Raw genomic sequence first — 24,825 nt, 5'->3', positions numbered from 1 at the left:
AGAATTAATTGATAAAATTAACCAAAGAATCCGTTGTGTTAATGGTACGCAATGAAGTGAGACTTGTTTATGCATAGAATCAAAATAAGATGCCTTCAAAGTTTATAACAAACCAGAAATACGTAGATTGATATCCAATAGTAGTGAATGTTTGTGTAATGATATAATTTGCACAAGAAGAATATAATAGGAAATATGCTGCAAATACTTGATAACAATAAGCTACTCTGGGAGGGAAAACCTTTAAAAGTCTACAATAAGAACTTAATTAGTAATACGATCATAATAAGTATCCTCGACTTCCTATAAATACAATACTTATGCCACAAATGCCACCTAGGTTTAATATAAGACTATATTAATGATCATAGAACTTAATTAAGAGTTATGGTAGCCACAAGCCGACTACTTATATCTCTATGCACACTATAGGATTAAGGGCGTAGTATGTGTTATGCCTTGCACTCACACCCCATTTTTGCCACTTGGCGAAATGGGGACCCTCCCCGCTTTTTCTTTTATTCCCCTAGGAGTTCTGTCCTCGTAGCATTTCCCCTCTGTTTCCCCCCTTGTTTCTTTGTGTGATTTTGTGTTTTCCCCTTTTCGGAGTTCGAGCCTCAGGCTTTTCCTTGTCTCAAGTTGAGATAGGAGATCCTCGATCTCCGATCTCCCTTCTTGTCTAGCTGCTGATTGGACATCAGGCTTTCTTTTTTTTGAGTTCGAAACAAGGATCTCCAATGCCCAATCCTCGATCTCCCCTTCTGCCTTTGTAATGTTCACTTTTGGGATTACCCTAAATTTTGCCCTAGAATCACCAATTCCATTCAAATAAGAAATGTAGGATAGTTAGAGGTATAACTTTATCATTAAAAATCCCTTTTAACAAGATAAACCCTGATTTAAGTCTTGGAACCTGTTGGTGTACGTTTTATCATTCACCGAACATTAGAATAAAATGTCAAGGACACTCTACCCTCTCTTGAACAAAATCACTACGTATGCGAAGATTGCAAAGAAAGACCACACGACGACTCCAAGGTTTATATGTGTGAACGGGCGACTTTATGTTGGATAGCTTCCTTGGTTATGTATGCTGAAATACAAGGGGGACTTACGCTCAATTGATATCATTCACAAGTTAGGACTTGGATGATTTTTGACAATAACTGCTCTCTCTTTTCTTTTTTTTTAATTTAATTTTTCAGTTTTGGACTTCAAAAAAGGGATAAAAGGATAAGGGTTTAGAAGTTCTATACTACTCCTAAGAACTTGGGAGACTGTAGAGATTAGGTGAAACCAATAACAGTACTCTGCTTTGCCACACTAAGGACAACTAAACAAAGTAGGTGCAATTTTCTAAGGTTGTGCTTGAAATTTTCAAACTATGAATGATACCATCCAACAAATAATATTCGTCCACAGTAGAAGTTAAACATCCATGATATAAGCTCAGGCTAACTTTACACATTGAATAAAAATCATCTATTCAAAAAAAGTATGAGCAATTGTTCACCAACCTATACTATCAAATCCATCATTCATTTAACAACTTTGAAAGCAAATTTACTCTAAACAAAACTATTCTATGTTGAAGAAAGATATGTAACCATGTAACCATATGATAATAATAAGGCTTCAAAGCAAACTGCAAATGAACTTGTATTATCAAAATAGCTCTAAGCAACAATTTCATAAATCTCTCCACAACAAAATGAAATGAGAGAATGAGAGTTTATTTAGAGTTTTTGAAAACAAATGAAAGGCCGAGATCGATCTAAGATCAACAACTAAGATTAAGACAACACAACCCTAGATAGAGTTTCCCAAAATAAAACCAGAGACAAATGCATGCTAGACAAGTGGTGTGAGGAGCTATCTTTTAGGAAGGTACATCCTTATCCTTTTGAGTGGTAGTATGTTCAATGAATCTAGACACAATCGGGCTGACCTCCTCCATCGTGACATGTGGTAGTGTTGGTGTCTGTTTTATCATCTACCAAACATTAGGATAGGATACCCGAAGGTATTCTATCCTCTCCTAAAAAATCACTACTGATTCCAAGGTCTATATGTGCGAACAAGCGACTTTAGTGGAATAGCTTCTTGGGTAGTGAATGCTGAAATTTCAAGGGGGACTTACGTTTGACAAGTATCTTGAACTACTGGACTTAGATGGATTTAGCAATTTTAGGCTCTTTTTTTGGGGAATTTTCTGGGATTTAGACTTTCAAAAGAAAGGGAAAAAGGGATAGGGTTTAGGAAGGCTAATCTAATCCTACGAACTTTGGAGACGGTATCAACTGGGTGTTCTTGAGGAACCAAACCTTGCTTCGCCACACTAGGGACAACTACACAAGGCCGATGCAATCTTCAATGGGTTTTGCTTATGATCGAGATGTTGGGATGCACAGGGGATGGGCTCAGACTAACTTTACACGGCAAGATGGAAATCATCCATTTACCAAAAGTGTGAGCGGAGATACACCATCAATTGACACTTATCAAATCCTTCATTCAAATTAACAACAATGAAAGCAAATCTAAATTAATTTTAACTAAGTGTTGAGGCAATTGAAACCATGCAAATCATTCAAATAATAGAGATTACAAAGCAGTGCACATGCAAATATATTATTTGGAAATGACCTTAAGCAACAATACATCAAAAACCTCACACTCTCCAAATCAGACGAGGTAGCCTTATATAGTTTTCAAAAATAAACGAACGACCAAGATCAAACAGTGATCAAGGGCCCAGATTGAAGGCTATAAACCCTAATTAGGGTTTCCCAAAACTAACTACCTGTAATGTCCCCTTCTCAGGTGTAATGTTTCAGTTGACCGATGGCCTATTTCGGAGACCTGTAGGCTACTCAATGGGTGAAATTAGGGTTTCCAATTTTGGAGTTTGTTGTTGCTCGTGAATTAGAGTTTGGATCGCGGGTTCTTTCTGGGTTTTCAAAGGGCTTCGCAGTGGTATGTCCGGCTTTGCGTTCTGAGCACTTTTTGGAATTTACTATTTTTAGTAAATTCTATTTCTGGCAGTGGTCCTGATTATTTCGACTCAGTTGGTTCTCTTCTTCAGTTGGTTCAGTTGGCTTTGTCACTTTTGGCCTTGGGATGTTTTTGGAGAGATAAGTTCATTTTATTTAAATAATGTTATATTTTAAAGTTGACCCCTTGGCCTAGCTTCATCACTTCAAGTTGTTTTAAAAGGTGGTCCTCAAGGGTGGACGCATCATGGAAGGGATTTAATATTTCCTAAGGTCTAAAATCTTGCTTATGAAAAGGGGTGCCAACTTTATGAAGAGAATTGAATTAAAAATAAAGGTTAATTAAGCTTTTAAAAGTGGCGCCATCTCTTGGAGGAAAATTCAAATGTGAAATCAGGGCGCACTTTCTAGAAGCCTCTAGAGATCCCTTGTTAAGCTAATAAATGCGGGCCTCTTCCCTTCATTTGGTATCTTATGTCTATTGTAATGTTACTCTGTCGGAATGGTATTGGGGTTTCTTCGAGGAATGAATGCCTCCTAGCCTTGGCATTGCTTCTTGCTTGAAAGATAGCAACTAGTGGTGATTTAGTGTAGTTGTGAGAGTTTGTAGTGGGGATTGCATTGTAGCTTGAGTTGTGCTTGAAGTTCAGTTATTTGCATTTCATTTCATTTTCAGGAGTGGCGGTTAGTAGGGCAGATTTGTAGTTTCACTCATATATTTCAAAATAAAAACATATTCATTCTGGGTATTGCATAGTTCCTCTTGTTTTGGCTGGGCGCTCCTTTGTGCAAATTTGCAGATTCTAATATGAAGTGTTTTATTTTATAGAGAAGAATCGCCATTCTTGCCTGGCGTCACTGCTGGGAATTGCCCTCGGGTTCGTGATAAATAATTTGTTGGGTTAATGTCTGATTTCTTGGTATTGGATGGGTCGCCTCCTTCATAGGAAGCCATTGCTTTTGGTTTTGGGTCATTCGGACTAGTATTGAGAGAGTAATGAGCATTTTAGTGATTCCATGTGTTGCTGGTTAAGCATTTCACGTGCAGGTCTGTCATAAATCATAATATTAAGATTGATCCTTGAGTAGAATTTCTTGGACTTATCATTTTTGTTAAGCCCGGGAGAGCCTTCTATGTTGTTACAGCATTGTATAGTCTTAATCCTATGATCTTGGCAAGCATTTACTATCATATTGTAAGCTGAACACTAGTACTGGCAGCATTTCTTCTCATTTTCATTTCACGCTTGTTATTTACATTTAATTCCATTTCTAAGTTCTTAGCATCTCCGCCATATGGTAGCTCCATTCCCACCCTGGGTTTGAAAGCACATGCTTGGTGTCGAGTTTTCCTTTCAGCAGTTGTAATTGTAAAGATCCTCTGACCATATGTTAGTCCATCTTGGGCACATTCTTGGTTAGAGTTTCTTTCAACATGCACCAAGATCCTCTGACCATATGTTAGTCCATCTTGGGCACATTCTTGGTTAGAGTTACTTTTAGAATGCTTTAAGACCCTTTGACCATAGGCTCACGCCTTGCCCAACCCAGGATCCTGGTGTACATTTTTGGTTAGAGTTGTTTTCCGCATCGTTTTGGTTTAAGTGCTAACCCTAACAGATGTGTGTTGCATTACTCTTTGTAATTGAAAAATTGAAAAAAATTGGTTTGGGATATTTCAGTGGTATCAGAGCCTCACATCCTGCCATCCTGTGAAACAAACCTTCTATGAGCGACAGAGAAAGAAGATACTTAGCAAGGGAAGATAAGAAGGCTGCAAGTCAGTTTCAGTTTCAGTGGTATTAGGTTCCTGAAGGTCAGACAACATCAGAGGTTTTGAGGGCTCATTGGGAGCCTTCTCCGGAAACAGAAATGGGGGATAGTGAAAGGCCAGTGGGTGGTACTGAGAGGTTTACAAGTAGTCGGGATGAAAGTGGAAAAGGAAGGGAAAGAACACCAAGTCCGGGAAGGATGTTCGAGAGGAAGATGGATGCCTTATTGGATATGGTATCTCTCACGATGGGGAAAATGGGTCAGAGTTCTAATTCACAGAACAATCAAGGGCACACCGGAGAACACAGCGGCTCCAACCAGCATAGTTAACATGCTGCTCCACATACCTCAAATAGAACAAACATTTCTTCGAGGCCTTTTAAACCCACCTTCTTGGCACCAGTAAACCCTCAACCCGATCCGGGAGAGAATGCATCATTTGTGGAACAGTTGAGACTTGATCGTGCTGAGTATGAGTCTCTTCCTGATGAAATCAAGTTAGACATGTCTTACAATGATTTCGTGGACCATAAAATGAAGAATAAAGGACATGGGAGACATCGTGAACATAGGGAAACAACAGTACAGAGGGATTTGCATCAAGCAATCAACAAGGTTATGCTTCCACATTTTGACGGGAGTGACAGTAGTTCAACTAGAGCTTGGATACAGAAGTTAGACAACTATCTAGCTCTTAGACCCATGACAGAAGAGGAGGCAATCAAGTTTGCTACGCTTCATTTAGATGGGGTAGCACACGAATGGTGGTACCATGGTCTAGTCACCTTGGGGCATCGGTCGATCACTACCTATGATGAGTTCACCAATAGGCTCACAGAGAGATTCGAGAAAAAGGATCCAAAAGTGCATTTCAGAGAATTGGCACAACTTAGACAACATGGCACAGTCGATGCTTACATAGCTGAGTTTCAGAGGCTTTTAGTAATGGTCACGGGAATCACCGAGAGGCGGTTGGTGATCCTATTCAGTGAAGGGCTTATGGAACCACCCAAGGGTTGGATTAAAGCTTTCGATCCACCCTCCTTACAAGAGGCAATGAAAAAAGCAAGAAATATGGAGTGGGCTGCTCCTAAGGCAAAAATTCAATCCAAGCCATTATTTCACAAAAAGGATAAAGGAAAGGGACCTCACCATAAGGAGTTCAAACATCATTACACTCATGCCACAAGGCTGGATCCAGAGACACTTAACGAACTCCGAAGAAAGGGGTTATATTTCCGGTGTAGAGAAAAATGGTCCCAAGATCATATTTGCCCAAAGGGAGTCAAAATTCATCAAATTGAATACTATTCAGTTGGAGAAAGCGATTCTGATTCTTCAGACCAGCAATCAGATTGTGATGACAGCAAAGTGGAAAGAGTTCCCGAAGAATCTGAAGGTGAAAAAGGAAGTGGGGGTACCTTGGCTCAACTTTCGAGCTTTCAAAAAAACGAATCCTTCAAGGTTCGAGGGATGATTAAGGGGCAACGAATAGTTGCTTTGATTGATACTGGAGCAACACATAACTTCATTGATGAAGTGGTGGTGGCAAAGAAAGGGCTGCAAACAGAAGATTTTGAAGGCTTCAAGGTTATGGTTGCTGATGGGTTTCACATTTCTTGCACCAAGAAGATCCCAAATATGTCTATGCAATTGGGCAACTATGAAGTCAAGGATGACTTCTATGTAGTCAACATTGGAGATACGGATGCCGTCCTAGGCATTCAATGGCTGCGTTCACTTGGATGGATCTCCCTAAATCTGCAAACCATGGAGCTCAAGTTTCAATCCGATGGGAAGAAGGTGGTGTTAAGAGGAATGTCTAACGGTGGACCTCGGATCGTGTCATTCAAGCGAATGGCAAAGTTGATTCGGCATGATCAAGTTGAGTGGGCTGCAGAATGTATGATTCTCCCAGCTAGTCCGGTTGAAACAAAGAGGGACTACCCTCCTGATATCCAGTCCTTACTCACCAGGAAGAGTAAAGTGTTTGCTGATTTACCTCTTGGGCCACCTCCCGAACGAGGCTCAGAGCATGTCATAGAGCTCAAGGAAGGGGCTAAACCAGTTATCACAACCCCATATCGGTACCCTAAGAAGCAAAAGGATGAGATTGAGAAAAACATTAAGGAACTCTTGGAGATGGGCTTCATTCGTCCAAATAAGAGTCCTTTTGCTTCAGCAGTTGTTCTTGTGAAGAAGAAGGATGGTACCATTCGCATGTGTGTGGATTATCGTTCTTTGAATCAAAGCACCATCAAAAATCGATACCCCATTCCAAGGATGGATGAGCTCATAGATGAGCTACATGGAGCCAAGTTCTTCTCAAAGATTGATCTGAGGTCGGGCTACTACCAAATTCGGATGAGAGGGTCTGATGTTGAGAAGACAGCATTTAGATGTCACTATGGTCACTTCGAGTTTTTAGTCATGCCATTTGGGTTGACTAATGCTCCTGCTACCTTCCAGTCTTGTATGAATAGAGTCTTTCAGAAGCAGTTGAGGAACTTCGTGTTAATCTTTTTTGATGACATTCTGATCTACAGCAGAACATGGGAAGAACACCTCAAGCACGTAGAGGAAGTGCTTAGCATCCTTGAATCAGAAAGTCTGTTTGCCAAAGAATCCAAATGTGAATTTGGAATGAAGGAGCTACTTTACCTTGGTCACATAATCAGTGCTGATGGAGTGAAGGTTGATCCCAAAAAGATCAAGGCAATAGTTGATTGGCCACCCCTAGAGAACTTGACTCATTTGAAAGGGTTCTTGGGTCTTTGTGGTTTTTACAGAAGATTTGTGAAGGGCTATTCACAGAACGCTGCTCCTCTTACTGACCTCACGAAAGAGGGAGCTTTTTGTTAGACAGAAAAGGCTCAAACTACTTTTGATAAGTTTAAGAAGATCATGAGCTCTTGTCCGGTTTTGGCAATTCCAGATTTCTCCAAGCCCTTCGAGCTACAGTGTGATGCATCTGGAGAAGGTGTTGGGGCTGTTTTGATGCAAGACAAGCATCTCATTGTGTTTGAGAGCAGAAAATTAAGAGGTGTTGAAAGGACATACTCCATCTATGACAAGGAAATGCTTGCAATCATGCATGCATTAGCTAGGTTCAGACAGTATTTGGTGGGGAGCAAATTTGTGGTCAAGACTGATCACAATAGTCTCAAGCACTTCATGCATCAGAAGGATTTGAACGAGAGACAACAAAAGTGGGTGAGTAAGCTTCAAGCTTACGATTTTGACATTGAGTATGTCAAAGGGAAAAACAATATTGTGGCTGATGCTCTATCTAGGAGACCTCATCTGAGTTCATTGTGTGAGCTCACTGCTGATTGGAAGGACATGTTGCTCGCTGATTATGCCAAAAATCAGTTGGCAATCAGCATCATTGAAGGTACTTTTCATGATGAAAGGTACAAGGTGGTTGACAGGCTGATACACTACAAGGGTAGAATCTTTGTGGTGGTTGATTCTAAGCTCAGAAAGAAGATTTTGATGACATTCCATGACATTCCATTTGTTGGTCATCAGGGTTTCTTCAAGACATATAGGCAGATTTGGGAAAGATTTGCTTGGAAAGGGTTGAAAAGGGAAGTTCAACGCTACATCTAGGAATGTCCTACTTGTTAGATGAACAAGAATGAGCACACTCTACCTGCTGATCTGCTGCAACCTCTTCCCATTCCCAACCAAAAATGGGAAAGCATATCAATGGACTTCATCACTGGGTTGCCAAAGGCCCAAGGCAAAGATTGTATCTATGTTGTAGTGGACAGATTGACAAAGTTTGCTCACTTCTTTGCCATCACGAGCTCTTTTTTAGCAGCTCAAGTTGCAGATTTGTTTTTTCATGAGGTGTTTAGATTGCATGGGTTGCCGAAAAACATTGTGAGTGATAGGGACAGCAAGTTCCTAAGCACCTTTTGGCAAGAAGTCTTCAGGATGAGTGGTACGGTGCTTACTCCAAGCACTAGTTATCACCCCCAAACCGATGGACAAACAGAGATAGTGAACAAGTGGTTGGAAGGCTATCTGAGAAACTATGTTTCCGAGCAGCAAAGAGCATGGGTGAAATGGCTCCACATAGGTGAGTATTGTTACAATTCTTCCTTTCACATGTCAATAAGGATGTCTCCCTTCATGGCTCTCTATGGTTATGAGGCTCCTAGGTTTGCTGATTTGGTGTTTGGTGATAGCAAAGCCCCTCAAGCTAGGGATTTGTTGCAGCAAAGTCAAGACATCTTGAAATCTTTGAAGAACAACTTGCAGATTGCTCAGAATCAACAAAAGATGTACGCTGATCAACGACACGGTGAGCACTTTTTTGAGGTTGGAGATATGGTTTATCTTCGACTACAGCCATATAGATAGTCTACTCTCAAGAAGAGTGGAGTTGAGAAGCTCAAGCCTCATTTCTATGGGCCATTCCAAGTCATCAGAAAGGTTGGAGCAGTAGCTTATGAGTTGGAGCTACCTTCGAGTAGTAAAGTGCACAATGTCTTCAACGTGTCTCGCCTCAAGAAGGCACTTGGACATAATGTTATTGCTTCTTCACAATTACCACCTTTGGACAAAGAAGGGCAGTTGATTTTGATTCCGGAGGAGATTATTGATTCCAGAGAGCGTTCTTTGAGAAGAAGGACAATCAAGGAATACTTGGTGAGGTGGAAGAATTTGCCCTTGGAGGATGCAACTTGGGAGAATGAGGAGATTTTGCAGCATCCAAACTTGCAATTGCTTGAGGACAAGCAATCTTGGGGAGGGCGGACTGTAATGTCCCCTTCTCAGGCGTAATGTTTCAGTTGACCGATGGCCTATTTTGGAGACCCGTAGGCTACTCAATGGGTGAAATTAGGGTTTCCAATTTTGGAGTTTGTTGTTGCTCGTGAATTAGAGTTTGGATCACGGGTTCTTTCTGGGTTTTCAAAGGGCTTCGCAGTGGTATGTTCGGCTTTGCGTTCTGAGCACTTTTTGGAATTTACTATTTTTAGTAAATTCTATTTCTGGCGGTGGTCCTGATTATTACGACTCAGTTGGTTCTCTTCTTCAGTTGGTTCAGTTGGCTTTGTCACTTTTGGCCTTGGGATGTTTTTGGAGAGATAAGTTCATTTTATTTAAATGATGTTATGTTTAAATTTTATATTTTAAAGTTGACCCCTTGGCCTAGCTTCATCACTTCAAGTTGTTTTAAAAGGTGGTCCTCAAGGGTGGACGCATCATGGAAGGGATTTAATATTTCCTAAGGTCTAAAATCTTGCTTATGAAAAGGGGTGCCAACTTTATGAAGAGAAGTGAATTAAAAATAAAGGTTAATTAAGCTTTTAAAAGTGGCGCCATCTCTTGGAGGAAAATTCAAATGTGAAATCAGGGCAGACTTTCTAGAAGCCTCTAGAGATCCCTTGTTAAGCTTATAAATGGAGGCCTCTTCCCTTCATTTGGTATCTTATGTCTATTGTAATGTTACTCTGCCGGAATGGTATTGGGGTTGCTTCGAGGAATAAATGCCTCCTAGCCTTGGCATTGCTTCTTGCTTGAAAGATAGCAACTAGTGGTGATTTAGTGTAGTTGTGAGAGTTTGTAGTGGGGATTGCATTATAGCTTGAGTTGTGCTTGAAGTTCAGTTATTTGCATTTCATTTCATTTTCGGGAGTTGCGGTTAGCAGGGCAGATTTGTAGTTTCACTCATATATTTCAAAATAAAAACATATTCATTCTGGGTATTGCATATTTCTTCTTGTTTTGGCTGGGCGCTCCTTTGTGCAAATTTGTAGATTCTAATATGAAATGTTTTATTTTATAGAGAAGAATCGCCATTCTTGCTTGGCGTCATTGCTTGGAATTGCCCTGGGGTTCGTGATAAATAATCTGTTGGGTTAATGTCTGATTTCTTGGTATTGGTTGGGTCGCCTCCTTCATAGGAAGCCATTGCTTTTGGTTTTGGGTCATTCGGACTAGTATTGAGAGAGTAATGAGCATTTTAGTGATTCCATGTGTTGCTGGTTAAGCATTTCACGTGCAGGTCTGTCATAAATCAGAATATTAAGATTGATCCTTGAGTAGAATTTCTTGGACTTATCATTTTTGTTAAGCCCGAGAGAGCCTTCTATGTTGTTACAGCATTGTATAGTCTTAATTCTATGATCTTGGCAAGCATTTACTATCATATTGTAAGCTGAACACTAGTACTGGCAGCATTTCTTCTCATTTTCATTTCACGCTTGTTATTTACATTTAATTCCATTTCTAAGTTCTTAGCATCTCCGCCATATGGTAGCTCCATTCCCACCCTGGGTTTGAAAGCACATGCTTGGTGTCGAGTTTTCCTTTCAGCAGTTGTAATTGTAAAGATCCTCTGACCATATGTTAGTCCATCTTGGGCACATTCTTGGTTAGAGTTTCTTTCAGCTTGCACCAAGATCCTCTGACCATATGTTAGTCCATCTTGGGCACATTCTTGGTTAGAGTTACTTTCAGAATGCTTTAAGACCCTCTGACCATATGCTCACGCCTTGCCCAACCCGGGATCCTGGTGTACATTCTTGGTTAGAGTTGTTTTCCGCATCGTTTTGGTTGAAGTGCTAACCCTAACGGATGTGTGTTGCATTACTCTTTGTAATTGAAAAATTGAAAAAAATTGGTTTGGGATATTTCACTTCCCTCGACCAATTACATTTGGGACACTTGTCCTTGCTAAATATGAACCATCAATGAAAATAGAAGGTTGTTGCATTGTGAAGTGTGCCCTTCTAGAAGCTTCTGGATAAGTCAAGTTCATCGAACCTGGATATGCTGACTTGGAGCGATTTGATTGGTTGGAAAATGACGAGGCGCCACCTCAACGTGTTGGATGTCTTTCTTGAATTCTCCAATTTGTGTCAAGAAATCGTCTAAGTATGGAAATTTGATTCCTTCTTGTCGCCATTTGATTCTGCTTGGGAGCTTGTCTTTTTTAATTCCTTCAGGAGAGATGAAATTCTTCAAGAAGTTGGAAGTTTATCTATCTTTTCCATATTTTCACCATGTCTGAGAACTTTTCTTTCTTGAGGCCTTGAGATTCTTTCAAGTGCCTTGAATTTGGAGAAGAAATCCCCTCGTGAAGTTTTTTTTTTTTCATACTTAGCCAAATTTTGGCCCTCTCTATACTTGGACGAACCTTGCTCGTGGTCCTGTCTTCAATTCTGAATTTGGCTCGAAACTCCATTTTTGTTTTTTGTGACTGTTGGGACTAATTAAAACTGAGTCAAGTTTGTAGGCCTATTTCAAAATTTTGCTCAGTATGTCAGAAAAGTACCTAAATAAGTCAGTTTGAATGGCTTAGTTTGCGAGAGGGCAAAGTAGAGCCGGTTGATTTTCAGAGGGTAAGGCTCGGGATTCATGCCCCACACCTTTCATTTGGCCTATTTAGTGATGTGCAACTTTCAGAATTCAATTTGGATGAGTTTATGAGGTACCTAGTTTGAGGGGTGAGCTGGAAGTGCATTTTAGGCACAAATGCATATTTTATTGAGTAGCCTACTTTGAGCAATTATATTTTTTTCCCTGTTGATCATCATGGAGAAATCCAAAATGGATTCAATTGTATGCATTAATGTGAGTCACCCTGCAAAATTTCAAGTCTTGATGAATCCATTTGTTCAGTTTTCAAAACCGAATCCGTTTGCAGTTTGTGTGTTTTGGCAAGTCCCTGTTTCGACAGCTAGTCGAAGCCCTATTTTGCACAATTGTAAAACTTGCCTCAGTAAGCATCATGCCAAAGTGTTTCTTCCAAGTTGATGTCAGTATAAATGGTGAGCTACGTTTCAAATTTCAAGTCCTTATGAATCCGTTTGCTCAGTTTTCAAAGCTCAATCCGTTTGTAGGTTGTGATGTTTGCACAAGTGTAAAAATGTTCTGGTGAGCATCATGACAGAATGTTTGTTCCGAGCTAATGTTGGTATAAATGGTGAGCTACGTTTCAAATTTCAAGGCTCTACCAATCCGTTTGATCGGTTTTCAAAAGAGCTCATTTTGCCATCAAATTCAGTTATCCGCACTTCCAGTGTTAGATCAGTTAATGTAGCCGTTTTGGTGAGCGCGCCGTTTGCATCCTGTCAGTCTGGTGATCGAACTGAGAATTCAAAGATTTAATATGTACTTAAAGGTACCTATGTTCCAAATTTGAGGGCCTACGGAGTTCGTTTGGTATTTTTAAGAAAGGCATCATGTGTTGCCAGAACATTGACTTCATCAGGTCCGCAGTGTCGACAAAGCCAGTTGGCCGTTTTCAAAAATTAATATCTCTTCGCTCGGGACTCGTCTTGAGAAACCGTTTGGTAGATATCATCCTTGTATATCAAAGTACACGCCTGTCAGATGGCGAGCTCCAGAAAGGTGTTTTGACAGGTTTGAAAATTACGTCTTCGCGATTAAATGCGAAAATTGTGGCGTAATTGCCTGAAAGATGTAAAATGCAATTTTATGATCCGAAAATGGTGCCGATCGATTCCAGAGGTGTGTTTGAGGTTCCTGAAGCATTCTGAAGGTCAGTTGCTTGAAAACGAAATTTTTTTTAGTCAGACCCACTTTGGGGCCTGACCTGGCTCGATTGCAATTCGCCAGTAAGATGGTAAAAGGCGACTTCATTTGACTGTGGATGGATAGACATATATCCAAAATGCTAATGTGTAGGCCAAAGTGAGAAATATGTCACTTCATGTTATTTTGCAAGTAATATAAACACACTAGATGAGGTTGAGGAGTCAATGCTGTCACTATATTGTGAGAGGGCATAGATTAAAGATGGCTGGAGACAATATCAGTTTTAATATGGAGAGAGATTTTGATCGCATAATATTTGTTGAAATGTTTGAGCATATAAAAACTACGGAAGGCTCCCAAGGATATGAATTTCTACCAAATCAAACACCCCTCATGTGCCTTTTCATCCTGTGCATAGAAGGAGACAACAGCGAACAACACACAGCCAATTTCAATAGCGAATGCAACATAGCAAATAAAAGTCAGCCAATGATTTTTCTTTCTACGTGGTGTTTTGGGGCTGCTGTCAAATGCTATTGCAAGTTTATGTGGTGTTTGAAGTGTAGCAAAGAAACCATGCTACGGCAGATCATGTTTTTGACAAAGGGGTTGTAGGAAGATGTAAAGCAAATATTCCAAATTCTAGTTAACTTCCTCCCTCACATGGTCTCCTTTGGGTAGCAACAGCAGCAAATTAAATAATCAAACAAATGAACCAGCTCCCCCTTGTCTGTGACATAACTAGTGTTTCAAAGGCTACAAAACCATCAAGCAAATCCCCTTCACGTGGCATGAAAAACATGTAAAACTCTGAGTTAATGCCAGAGCCAGCACCATTTAGTCCCTGGGTTTGGAGGAGGTATTCAAAACTTTTCAAATAAATGCAGATTGAGGCGTTGGATTCCCACAAATTACAAATTGGTTAATGGTAATCCAAATGGCCTAAACTTTGTTTTCCTCCCTGCTGTGTGGAGTAGAGCTCTAGAGATTTAAAAGCCCATTGCAAACAGCAGCCACGTGGTGTTTGGGGGAGTGAAGTTATCATCCAAAGCTTCCAGCAAATGCACATTCTCAGGTGTAAAATAAACCCATTATCTTCTACAAATGCCTTAGCAGCTGCAAATCATTTTCTTCCCTTGTTGTGCATTGGGCCTGCGTGGAATGAAGAAGGTTTTAGAAGTTTAATGAATGAAATTGGCAAGTTAAAACCCCTGTGAAAGGGAGAAGAGGAATAAGTTTTAAACCAAATGTGATCTGTAGATGCAAACAGCAATTAGATTTTCCCTCCACGTGAGCCTTTCAAGAGAATGCAAATCAAATAAGATGCCAAAGACTTCTCCTTTGCCTAAAAATAGAGGCATTCAAGTTATAAATGAAAGGCAGCCATTAAAAACGCAGGAAAAGCTTCAAAAGGGCATTCCCAGGCAAAACGTTTTGTCCCACATTGGCTGGGCAAGAGCATTTTTAAATGTTTAAATATAAATCCGCACTGTAGTAATATGTCTAAGCCTTAAGGGCTTTTGACACAAGATGCCCATGGGCGCCCAAGGCGGGCCCACACGTGAGCACGTTTCCCGAGGCGATGGAAGAGTTGACTGGACGAAGACCAAGTGGACCCCACGCAGGCACGCTTCCCGAGGCAAACAAGCAAAATTTTGCAGACGAAGGTCGGGTTAACGAGTGAGCAGGTTCGAGATGGATCGACGGTGCGCGCTATTTCGCAAAGGGAAGATGCACGCGAGTTAAGGCTGCGAAATAGCGAAAGTGAACGAGATCCATCCACGTGGCACGTAGGTGGCGGGTACAGTCGACAGTCCAGCAAGCGGGTCCCGGTGAGGTGGCGATGACGTGGCATACAAGCAAGCGGCCAAGTGGCAGTGACGAAGCAGATGACGTGGCGATGATGAGGTGTCATCCCAGGTGGCGTCCGGTCAACCCCATCAGCCAATCAGAGGCCGCCACGTGGCAAGGCGTCAGAGCACAAATGGAGGCAAAAATCAAATTTTAAATGAATAAATGATATAGTTTAGACTATATTGAAATTCGAAATATTTAAATGATGGATCCATGATGAGAATTAATTCGCCCAGGGTCCAATTTTTGGTCAAAGTATAAAGTATTATATATCGCCGGAAAGCTCTCGGAGCGAGGAATCTGATTATGAAGTTAATTTGGACAAATGTGAAGTATTTTAGAAGCAGTTTTCACGGGAACAAAATTCAGTTAGGGAGGAGAGACACTTGGCATTTTTCAGTTGTGGATTTGTTTTTCTTCCCTCCTCTTTTTATTCCGAATTCTTCTCAGTGGTAAGGGTTCCAGAATTCTGTGAGAATGGCTCCAGTTTTCATGGTTTCCAATTTTGAGCATTCTTGAAGATTGTACAGGGCAGGGTTTTTCCTTCAGTAATGGAGTTCAATTCTTGCTATAGGTGTTTTTAGTTGCAGGGTCTTGTGTATGTAAGGCATACATAAATTCACACAGGATTGTCTCTAGATTTGTATTTCCATTTTATCAAATCAGATCCTCAAGGAGGATGAAATTTGTTATCTCAAGGAGATAGTTATGATTGTTTGCAGGGATTCTTCAAGGAAGGATTTAAATTCTACAATAAATCATAAAAATGGAATATAGTTTCAAGATCTGATGATTTTGTGAATGATCTTAGTAATGCATTTATGCAAGGCATTAATGCATGAATATTTAATAATGAAGATGGATTTGCAATCGAAGCTTTCATTTATAGTTTGATGTATGACTCTGTTTCCCTTGGATAAGGCACTGATCTTGCAATTAAAGGGGTTCTCAAACCAATTTAAAATCTAATCAGAATATCTTTAGTATGTTATGTTTTGAAATGTTTCATCTATCTCATGCTCAAGCATAGTTGAGTTTCATGTGTAGATCTAGCCCATCTGCAATAAACTACTTGTTTTGGAGCCCTAGTGAGATCTATCTGTTTATGTTGATGCTGTCATAGGTGTGTAATAGGTTTAATTCTAAGCATCAAAGGTATACCCGCCTAGGTTTTGCAGAGCCTGAAGAGTAGAAGGATTCATATCCTTGTCATGTTGTCCAAGCCCTGAAGTTCTTCATAGATTGAATTGGCTACTTCATAGATCAATTGCAGGTGTTCTTGGGTTATCACTTTTGGTGAACAACAGTGACGATCCTGCCTTGAACTGCCAATTTATGTTGCGTGGGAGGAGGGTTAAAAAGCTCTGGGTAACCCCTTGCAAATATGAAATGATGGGGTCAAGTTGTTCAGGCATTCGCTGTGATCATGTCCTTCTTCTTGATACCCTGACATGCCTTCATCATAATTGAGGAAATTGTAATTTTCATTGTGAAACATTTCCCCTACTTAGCCAAATTTTGGCTATCTTCACGCCCGGATGAACCTTGCCTGTGAACTTGTCCTCAATCTTTCGTTTGGCTTGAAACTCCAACTGCGATCTCTATGACGATCCCGCTTCTATTTCCTCCTGCGACTTGTAAAACCAAAGGAAAATAAGTTAGAAATCTATCTTGGATTAAAGAAAATCGAGGTTGCGAACGGCTAAGTGCTTGGAAAATTTCGCTTCATTTTCATACTTAGCCATGCGAATGGGATTTTCACATGTAAATTCTCCAACCTTCAAGATAACTGTGATCACAATCCAACACCAAGTGTTATAACTCCGAAAATTTCTTATACTTAGCCAAAAAAATGATTTTCCTCCCTTAGAAATTCGAACAAATTCACTAAAAATCATTTCTCAAACTTTGGAAAAACTCAAAAAATACATAAATCTGCATCATGAATTTAATTTCACCTTCAAAAATACTCAAAAATTCAGGAGAGATTCAATAATTCGTCCTTATATTGGTTGTCTTTCTCCAAAAATCTGTGAAACTTTTGTCAAAAAAGTTTATCCAACTTCCAGCAATATCCAAAACTTTCTCCGGATGAACTCCAAACTGAAAGCATTTTACTATGCTCTCCTTAATATTTTCGAACTTCTTGGTGTAGAAATGAAGTTTACAACGAAGTGTTTGTAAATAAAGTTAAATCCTCAATTAGAAACCCTTAAAATCTTCCAAATCAAGTTTCCAATTTTAACTTCATTCTTTTGGAAAGTGTTGTCATGTTTCCAAATTCGAAGAAAATATCTTCCAAAAGTTTCCAATTTGGCTATAAGTTCGAAATATTTATTAATCTTCCAATATTCTCTTAAAAAAAACTTTCCATTTTGGATTTAAGTTCGAAATCCTTATCAATCTTCCAATATTCTCCTTTTGAAAACTTTCTATTTTGGATTTAATTCGAAATCTTGAAGGATTTTCATGACATCACTTTGTATTTTCGTTGATTCTGTTTGACTTTTATGTGTAGGCGGACTTTTGGAGGCTTACCTTCATCTTCCTCAAACTTGGGCGGACTTTCCTTACCTCTCCAAGGCATGGCGGAGTTTGAGAAGGCTCTTCAACATCATACTTAGCATCTACTTCCTTGGGCGGAGTTTTGAAGGGTCCCTTCAACATGGAGGGCGGACTTTGAGCAAAGCTCAATCAAGGCGAATTTTTGGCTAAGGCATAGGCGGACTTTGGAACACACCCCCTAGGCGGACTTCTAAGACATCTCCAACATGGGCGGACTTCTAGACCTTTGCATCATTTTGCTAGGGTAGGGTAGAGTTTTGATGGGTCTCCAACATAGGGCGGACTTTGGACTTCACCCCTTGGGCACCCCACACACATGGCGGACTTTAGAGTGTTGGCCATCATGGCCTCTTCCAAAACATGGCGGACTTTGAAGGGTTGGCCACCAACATGGTAGGATAGGGTGGAGTTTCAAGACCATTCACTCAGCAGCACCTTGGGCGGAGTTTTGGATGACCAGCACCATGGGCGGAGTTTTGGTGAGTCCCCTTACCTTGGGCGGACTTTGGACTTGGTTCCCACATGGCGGAGTTTAGAGAGCCCTAAGGCATGGAGGACTTTGGAGGCCTCTCCTCATGGCTCTCCCTAACATGTGTGGCGGACTTTAGGCTAGGCTCCCACCACTTTGAAGACCTTGGGCAGACTTTGGAGGTTGCTCTTCAAAAATCTTCCCAACCTATGGCGGACTTTGGAGGTTGCTCCTCATAGGCGGACTTCTAGACCTCTCCATCATGTTGCTAGGGTAGGGCGGACTTCTAAGGACTCTCAATGCTTGGAGGGCGGAGTTTGGACAAGGCTCCCACATCTTCTTTTCTCACTCCACAAGGCATAGGGCGGAGTTTAAGAGGCATGACCACCAATTTGACATGCTTGGGTGGAGTTTTGATGTCCTTACCATCTTCACCAACAAGTTTGGGCGGACTTTGGAGAGTCCACAAGACTTGGCGGAGTCTTGAAGCCTCTCAAGGTGGACTTTAGGAAGGTCTCCTTGAGGGCGGGGTTCTATGCTCCCTCTTCATAGCCTCTCCAACATGCATGGCGGACTTTAGACACCTCTCAACATGGCGGACTTTTGGTCTACCTCCCAACATGGCGGACTTTTAGACATCTCCAACATGGGCGGACTTCTAGACCTTTGCTCTTCAAGGCGGACTTTTGGAGGCTCTCAAGAGGGCGGACTATATATGAAATATAACATTTAGGTATAAGTGGTATTTCTTATACTTTAAGTTATATTTCATATATATTGTCCGGATGTTTGAGAGTGGTTTCAGGTCTCTAGGACTTATAATGCAAAATCTAGTTTTTGGAGGATTCTCCAATTTTCGAGACTTATTCAAATTTCAGGATCAGGATGACATTCTAGACTTAGCCAAATTTCTTAGAAAAAATTCAAAATTTCACAGCTTAATCAAATTTAACCGGATTAACTTGAAATTTGAAATCCATGCCTAGGTGGATCATCTGAGGCATCACGCCCCCTAAAATCTAGGGATTTGGCTTTTTAGGTCAAAACTTGGAATTTTCGAGTTCCGGTCGAAGCTGGTCAGTGGTGCAAGTGTAAACCCTAGGTTTGCATCCCAAAAAAGCAAAAAAGCCTAAAATCTAGGGATTTAGCTTTTTAGGTCAAAACTTGGAATTTTCGAGTTCCGATCGAAGCTGGTCAGTGGTGCAAGTGCAAACCCTAGGTTCCCATTTCGAAAAAGCAAAAAGAAGACATCCCTAAAAAATAGGGAAAACTTTCTTAAAATAGCCATACCGGGGATTGGGCTAAAAATGCCAAAAACGAAACTTCCCAAAAAATAGGAAAAAGCGAAAAAGCAAACTTTCTAAAAATAGAAAGTTGTCCAAATTCGTCCCAAATAAATTGCGATCTTCGTCCTTTGGCCTCTCTAAGCACTCTGGTGGTGTTTACATTTCGGAATCACATGACTTGCAAAAACTAACTTTTAATTGTCAGGGCCTGAAATGCTCTGGACTGGACAAGGCTTGGTGAAACTGCAGCAAAAGGTCATAGGACACTAACAAAACCCTAGAAAGCAGGAAAAGAGAGGGTCCCCATTTGCAATGGGGCGATGTGTGAAAATGGTCACAATAGGTAGCATATTGACCTTGAATTCCAATCCATCCAATTCATCTACATACACAACAAAAGCAATCTCCCACTCTAATTCCTGTCTTTGGAAGGCATCCCAGATGGACAAGAAATTTGATGCCTTAGTCAAATTCTGCTTCAGGATTGGTCCAACGATGGTGAAGAAAACCTCCCGAGTTCTGAGCTTTAGACTTTCCAGTTGCATATCATTTTCTCAGATCGTCTCTTTCTCAGGTACATCCGTAGATACAAGGAAAATCTTATTCTGAATCTCTCTTATCTGTTCCTCAACTTTGATACCATCGGCATTCACTTTTTCTAAGAATTCGCTTCATGCAACCAATGCCCAATGCCATGTGTTAAAATCATATGCAACTCCTGCTGCAATTATCTTTCCACCAATCAATTCTTGTTTAGGAACGCCTTTCAACATTCTGAGGCACGGGATAATTCTGTCCTGGACATCCTGAAGGTCAACCAATGCTTCTGCCATGCTCCCAATTTTGGAGAGTAAAGAGGAGGTTTGCCCATATGTCAGCATCAATCTGTCCACGATTGTGGCTGCTTCTTCTCTTTTGCTTCCCATCCATTCTTTAGTCTCTCTTGCTGTCACTTTTTCTTCTTCAAAATTTTTAGTTGCTTCTTGCGAGGATTTCAAAAGTGGAGGAGCTGCTGGATTACCTTGGTTGATGTGATGTCCCCTTCTAGCTAGAGACATCACTCTAGCTTGTGATTAGCCTATCAAAGACCCTTGTAGGCTAGTAGGATTGGATAGAGGGTCACCTTGGTGTGGAGATCTTCCGGGGACAGAGCAGAGTACACTTCTGGGTTGTCAGAGTTTGTTTATGAGTAGTTTTGCTTTGAGTTTGGCTTGGTCAGGCTATTTTTAGCAGTTGGAGATGGACCCCTGCTATTTTTAGCAGACATCACGGTCATATGGGTGGTCAACTGGTGAGCTCCAATTTCAGACGGCATAGCTAAATTCAAAGTATTCATGGAGTTAGACAAGTTTGAATAACTTAGCATTTATTATTAAGTGATTTAATAATAAAGTTATAAAGTGACTTTATATTATAATCACTTAACTAATTATCTGAGCCAGACTATTGAAATATTAAAATTAAATGCCCATTTAATGATTAAAATTGTTTTGACACCCAAAGTGAAATTAAATGAAACTACAAGCAAAATTGTAATTAAGAGGATTAGGGTACGATTTGCAAAACGGATATATAGCGTTGAGTTTGGAAAGAAGGGGAGGGATTGCTATTTTGCTATTTTGACATTGTGAAATTGAAAGGGTTTTGCTTTGGAGACTAGGGTTTTCAGCCACCATTGGAGGACGTAGTTGCTTCAATGTTCACCATTTGAGTTGATGAAATATTCAGTGATATTTGGTTTCAGGAAGACTTCATTCAGAGGTCTTATTTGCATCTAATTGTGCCGAATTGAAGAATAAATTCACGGAAAATTATTGCAGATTTATTGAAGAAATTTTGGTGATTAACAAGTATGGTACGGATTGCTACAGTACCTCTGTATGGACTTCTATAGTGCCGCGTGAACAGTGCCGCCGTACGGACTGCTACAGTACCGCATGAACAGTAAAAAATTTTAAGATTAAAATTTGCAGTTTGCAGATTTTCATCTACTGGGACAGCAAAAATCAGGCTTTTATCTTACATTGTAATGAATTTTTTTTTCAGGCATATTGGCCATAGAACAGAACAAACATTCCCTTGATAGTCTCATAAATTAATTCCAGCAGTAATATTGTTTCGGAATTATTTTAAGCATAGGAGTTTATTTCAGTATTGTATCATTGCTCATTATTACCAAAAAACACAAAAAAAATCCATAAATATTCAAAAACCAAAACAAATTCAAATCAACTGCATTTAAAAGAAACAGTCAGTAGAGGAGAGCCAAGTTGGGTTCTTACAGTTAAGTGGCCTGGTCAAGTGCTGAATGTATTCCTTCAGGAGCTCAATTTCCTTCTTGTATTCTCTCTTCTTTCCTACCTCTTTGTCTAGTCTTGCAATCATGGAAGCAACTCAATTGTCTAAGTCTTCCACCTCTTGACCCTTTGTAGTTGGTCCCAAATGGAAAGTGGTAATTTCATACTCCTGATGAGTAATGTCTTCTTTTGACTTGTCCACTTTCGGTACAGCAATTTGGACTGTTCATTGAGTAATATCTTCTTTCAGTACAACAAGCAGGGATCATTGCAGTTAGCAGTGGAATTGACAGCAGCACTAGGAGTAGCTTCTGAAGAATTGTCAACCGTAAATGCGTAACTGAAAACAACAAAAAAACAATAAGAAAACATCAAGAATCCATTCTTTACTTTAACTAGAAGATTTTGTTATTATTTTTGGAATGGTTTCTAAATTTTTTGTGGCATTGATTATGTCTTATGAATCATAGTCTTGCAACTTGCTCACTAATCTTCCAAATGTAGGAAGTTATTGTACTTTATGTTAGCTATAAGATGTTTTCTGTACCTGCAGCGGTCACAGCAGCGGTAGCTGCTTTATCATTTTACACGTCTCTGTCTATCAATGGAGTCCAGCCACCAATATGGGCCATTGCAGAAAATTACCGATTTGAACCTGCTCTTTTAGAGGTTTGAACTTTAAATGTGTAGAGAAAATGTAATTTCTGATTTATAGATTTCTTCTATTTTGGTGAGTAGGAGTAAGGGGTTATTTTATGAACTCATCCAACATTTGCAGGCTGCAGCGTTGGTAAAGGATTTGGGTGACCTAATGACTATTCAATTTACTGCAGAAGCACCAATGAACAATTTGAACCCTTACTTTTCAAGTGAATGGAGGCGAAATTTCATTGTAGGTGAGCCTACTCCATGCTGATTCAAATGACTCACTATGTAATGCTAGAGTTAAAATGTTAAGTACTAAATATCCACATGAAAATGAAAATTGAGTCATGAATGTTTTCTTTCTGAAAATCCTTGTTTCGTCATATGACAGTATTTAGTTCTGCTCCTAGTATGTCCAAGATCTACAATCTTCCCGTTCTATTTGCAATATAGCCCATCTTTGTGGTTACTTCTTAGACCTGTTTTATGATCACCTTTTATCTCTAAATGTCAGTATCCTTGCTGTTAGTCAAAGATTTTACCTTTTTTAATCTTGTTGGTTGTACTGTTTGCTTCAAAAGATGCTGTAGTTCAAATTATACAAGCAAAGACTCAGCTGTCTTACAATTATTTAATGTTAATGAACAGAAGATTCATGGTCTCTTTCTCAGCTTACTTAGCCATGGGTATTCTCAACTGTACTGTAATTTGACTATATAAGTTCATTGTTCAGAGTTACAAGCACTCCTAGGTTTTCCATTCAGTGCAGCTGGGCAATACTGGTCTCTTTTAATTATTATTCTTGACAAGTATTCCTTGTGTATTGACATGCCATGTATTGAGAAAGCCATAAATTTGTTATACTAGTTATGATGACCTCACATTATAGCTTGTTAATCAGTTTAAGTCCAATGATATTCAATATTTACATGCTTGTATGTGCAGGGGGGTTTTATTCTTGATGTTGGTGTGCACTTCATTGCAGGCTTGAGATTGGTAAGGTTCTGAAATTATTCTCTTTTCATCTAAGTTCTGTATTTGAAAGGATCGGTTTATTTTTTGAAAGAAAGTGGTTGTTTCAATAGTACTTTAAGCATAAGTATCTCAGTATATGTTTTCTGTATAGTTGCTTGTAATTACTGCAATGTTCTGTCTGATCTGTGGATCTAATCCCATTATTCTGGAAACAGGTCGCAGGTTGTGAGATCATTTCAGTCGCTGCTATTTCTCGTCATGTTGATCCATCCTTACCTCCACCAGATAATATATCATCACTTTTGTATGTTTAATGCACAAATTATATGTTTTGAATATAATATTTAGCTAGATATTATCTTTGTCAGAGGCTCAAGCTAGTGAGGCATCTCCTTTTTTTGGGTGCATCAGTCAGTTGGATAATGGCTGTGCTGGAGTTTTTTCGATTTCATTGTCTTCGACATCAAGAAAGGTAAGTTGTTGTCATAACAACTCTATACACAGTTTTTGCCAACTATAATGTTAAATTTTTAAGAGCCGCCAAATTGCAGATTTGTTTGCGAGTCGTAGGATCAAAAGGCACAGTTGAAGTTGGGCGTGGGACAAAAGATGGGGGACATGGTTACACGGTAAAATGTCTTAATGCTTTGTCTTTGTCTCATTTATATCATTGAGTACTTTTTCAACATTTATGCAGGAATTACCTATAGAAATCTTCATACATGGATTGGGGGTAGTGGCAAAGGGACTCTAATGAGTAGCTAAATTTTCTTTCACACTTCAAATCATTCTGCAAAATTTAGAATATTTTTAAGCTGCAACAAATCTTTCTAAATTTTGAGAAAAATTCATGGACATATTTAGTGGAATGTATACTTCACTTCTATTGCAATAAATCTAAATTCCTTTGAATAAGTAATCTTTGTGTCTCATGGAAATTGGTAATTGTTTAAGCCTAAATAATTGTCTTTGTTGGCAGGTAGCATATTATCCTGCAGGTGGCGTTCCCCAGCATTCATTCTATCCATTTTCTGGAGTAAATAATGAGCTGAAGGCTTTTGTGAATGACATGTTCAAGGCAGCATCTAAGGTTAGATGGAAAATTATGCAAATTATGTGTTTTAATATATGTTCCAAGCTTACCAAACCTGGAGAAGCATGTAATGTCCCTTGTAGAGTTACTTAAGATTGCCTTCAATCTAATAGATCAAATATGGTAAGGAACCGATAGCTTTTAAAGGATTGTATATAGATATCTATTATGTCACCTTCAACTTATTTAAAGAAACAACTCTAACTTGAATAAGTAACAATAGTCTTGCTTATTGAACACTTACACCTATTAATAGAAGAAAGTAGAATGTAATTAATAATGATGCCACGCCTCTTATAATGGACAAGACCACATCTGATATGAATTCTGAAGTTCTGTTCGAAATGATGAAGTCTGA

At 39.7% G+C, this 24,825-nt stretch overlaps 1 protein-coding gene and 1 long non-coding RNA gene across 8 annotated transcripts in view; both read left to right on the top strand.

Moving 5' to 3' along the window:
- LOC131032105 (dehydrogenase FPY6) overlaps nucleotides 1-24,825 on the top strand; it is a 218,676-nt gene that overhangs the window by 56,134 nt on the left and 137,717 nt on the right. For all 7 annotated transcript variants that reach the window (XR_009103379.2, XM_057963026.2, XM_057963030.2 and 4 more), the window contains 7 exons: nucleotides 22,308-22,423; nucleotides 22,533-22,646; nucleotides 23,345-23,395; nucleotides 23,590-23,678; nucleotides 23,786-23,846; nucleotides 23,926-24,003; nucleotides 24,354-24,464. Coding sequence is in view for 6 of the 7 variants with exons in the window: in XM_057963026.2 (XP_057819009.1) it covers nucleotides 22,308-22,423; nucleotides 22,533-22,646; nucleotides 23,345-23,395; nucleotides 23,590-23,678; nucleotides 23,786-23,846; nucleotides 23,926-24,003; nucleotides 24,354-24,464 (620 nt within the window). In the remaining variant the exon portion in view is untranslated. The remainder of the gene's footprint in view (nucleotides 1-22,307; nucleotides 22,424-22,532; nucleotides 22,647-23,344; nucleotides 23,396-23,589; nucleotides 23,679-23,785; nucleotides 23,847-23,925; nucleotides 24,004-24,353; nucleotides 24,465-24,825) is intronic.
- Nucleotides 14,805-15,385, top strand: LOC131875520 (uncharacterized). Its single transcript, XR_009372376.1, has 2 exons — nucleotides 14,805-15,077; nucleotides 15,121-15,385. It is a non-coding gene; the product is annotated as an uncharacterized LOC131875520 (long non-coding RNA).

The sequence above is a fragment of the Cryptomeria japonica genome, chromosome 4 (assembly GCF_030272615.1).
Source record: "Cryptomeria japonica chromosome 4, Sugi_1.0, whole genome shotgun sequence".
In the NCBI taxonomy this organism is placed as follows: domain Eukaryota; kingdom Viridiplantae; phylum Streptophyta; class Pinopsida; order Cupressales; family Cupressaceae; genus Cryptomeria; species Cryptomeria japonica.
Note: the sequence above shows the minus strand (reverse complement) of the source record. Positions and strands in the feature narration are given on the sequence as shown.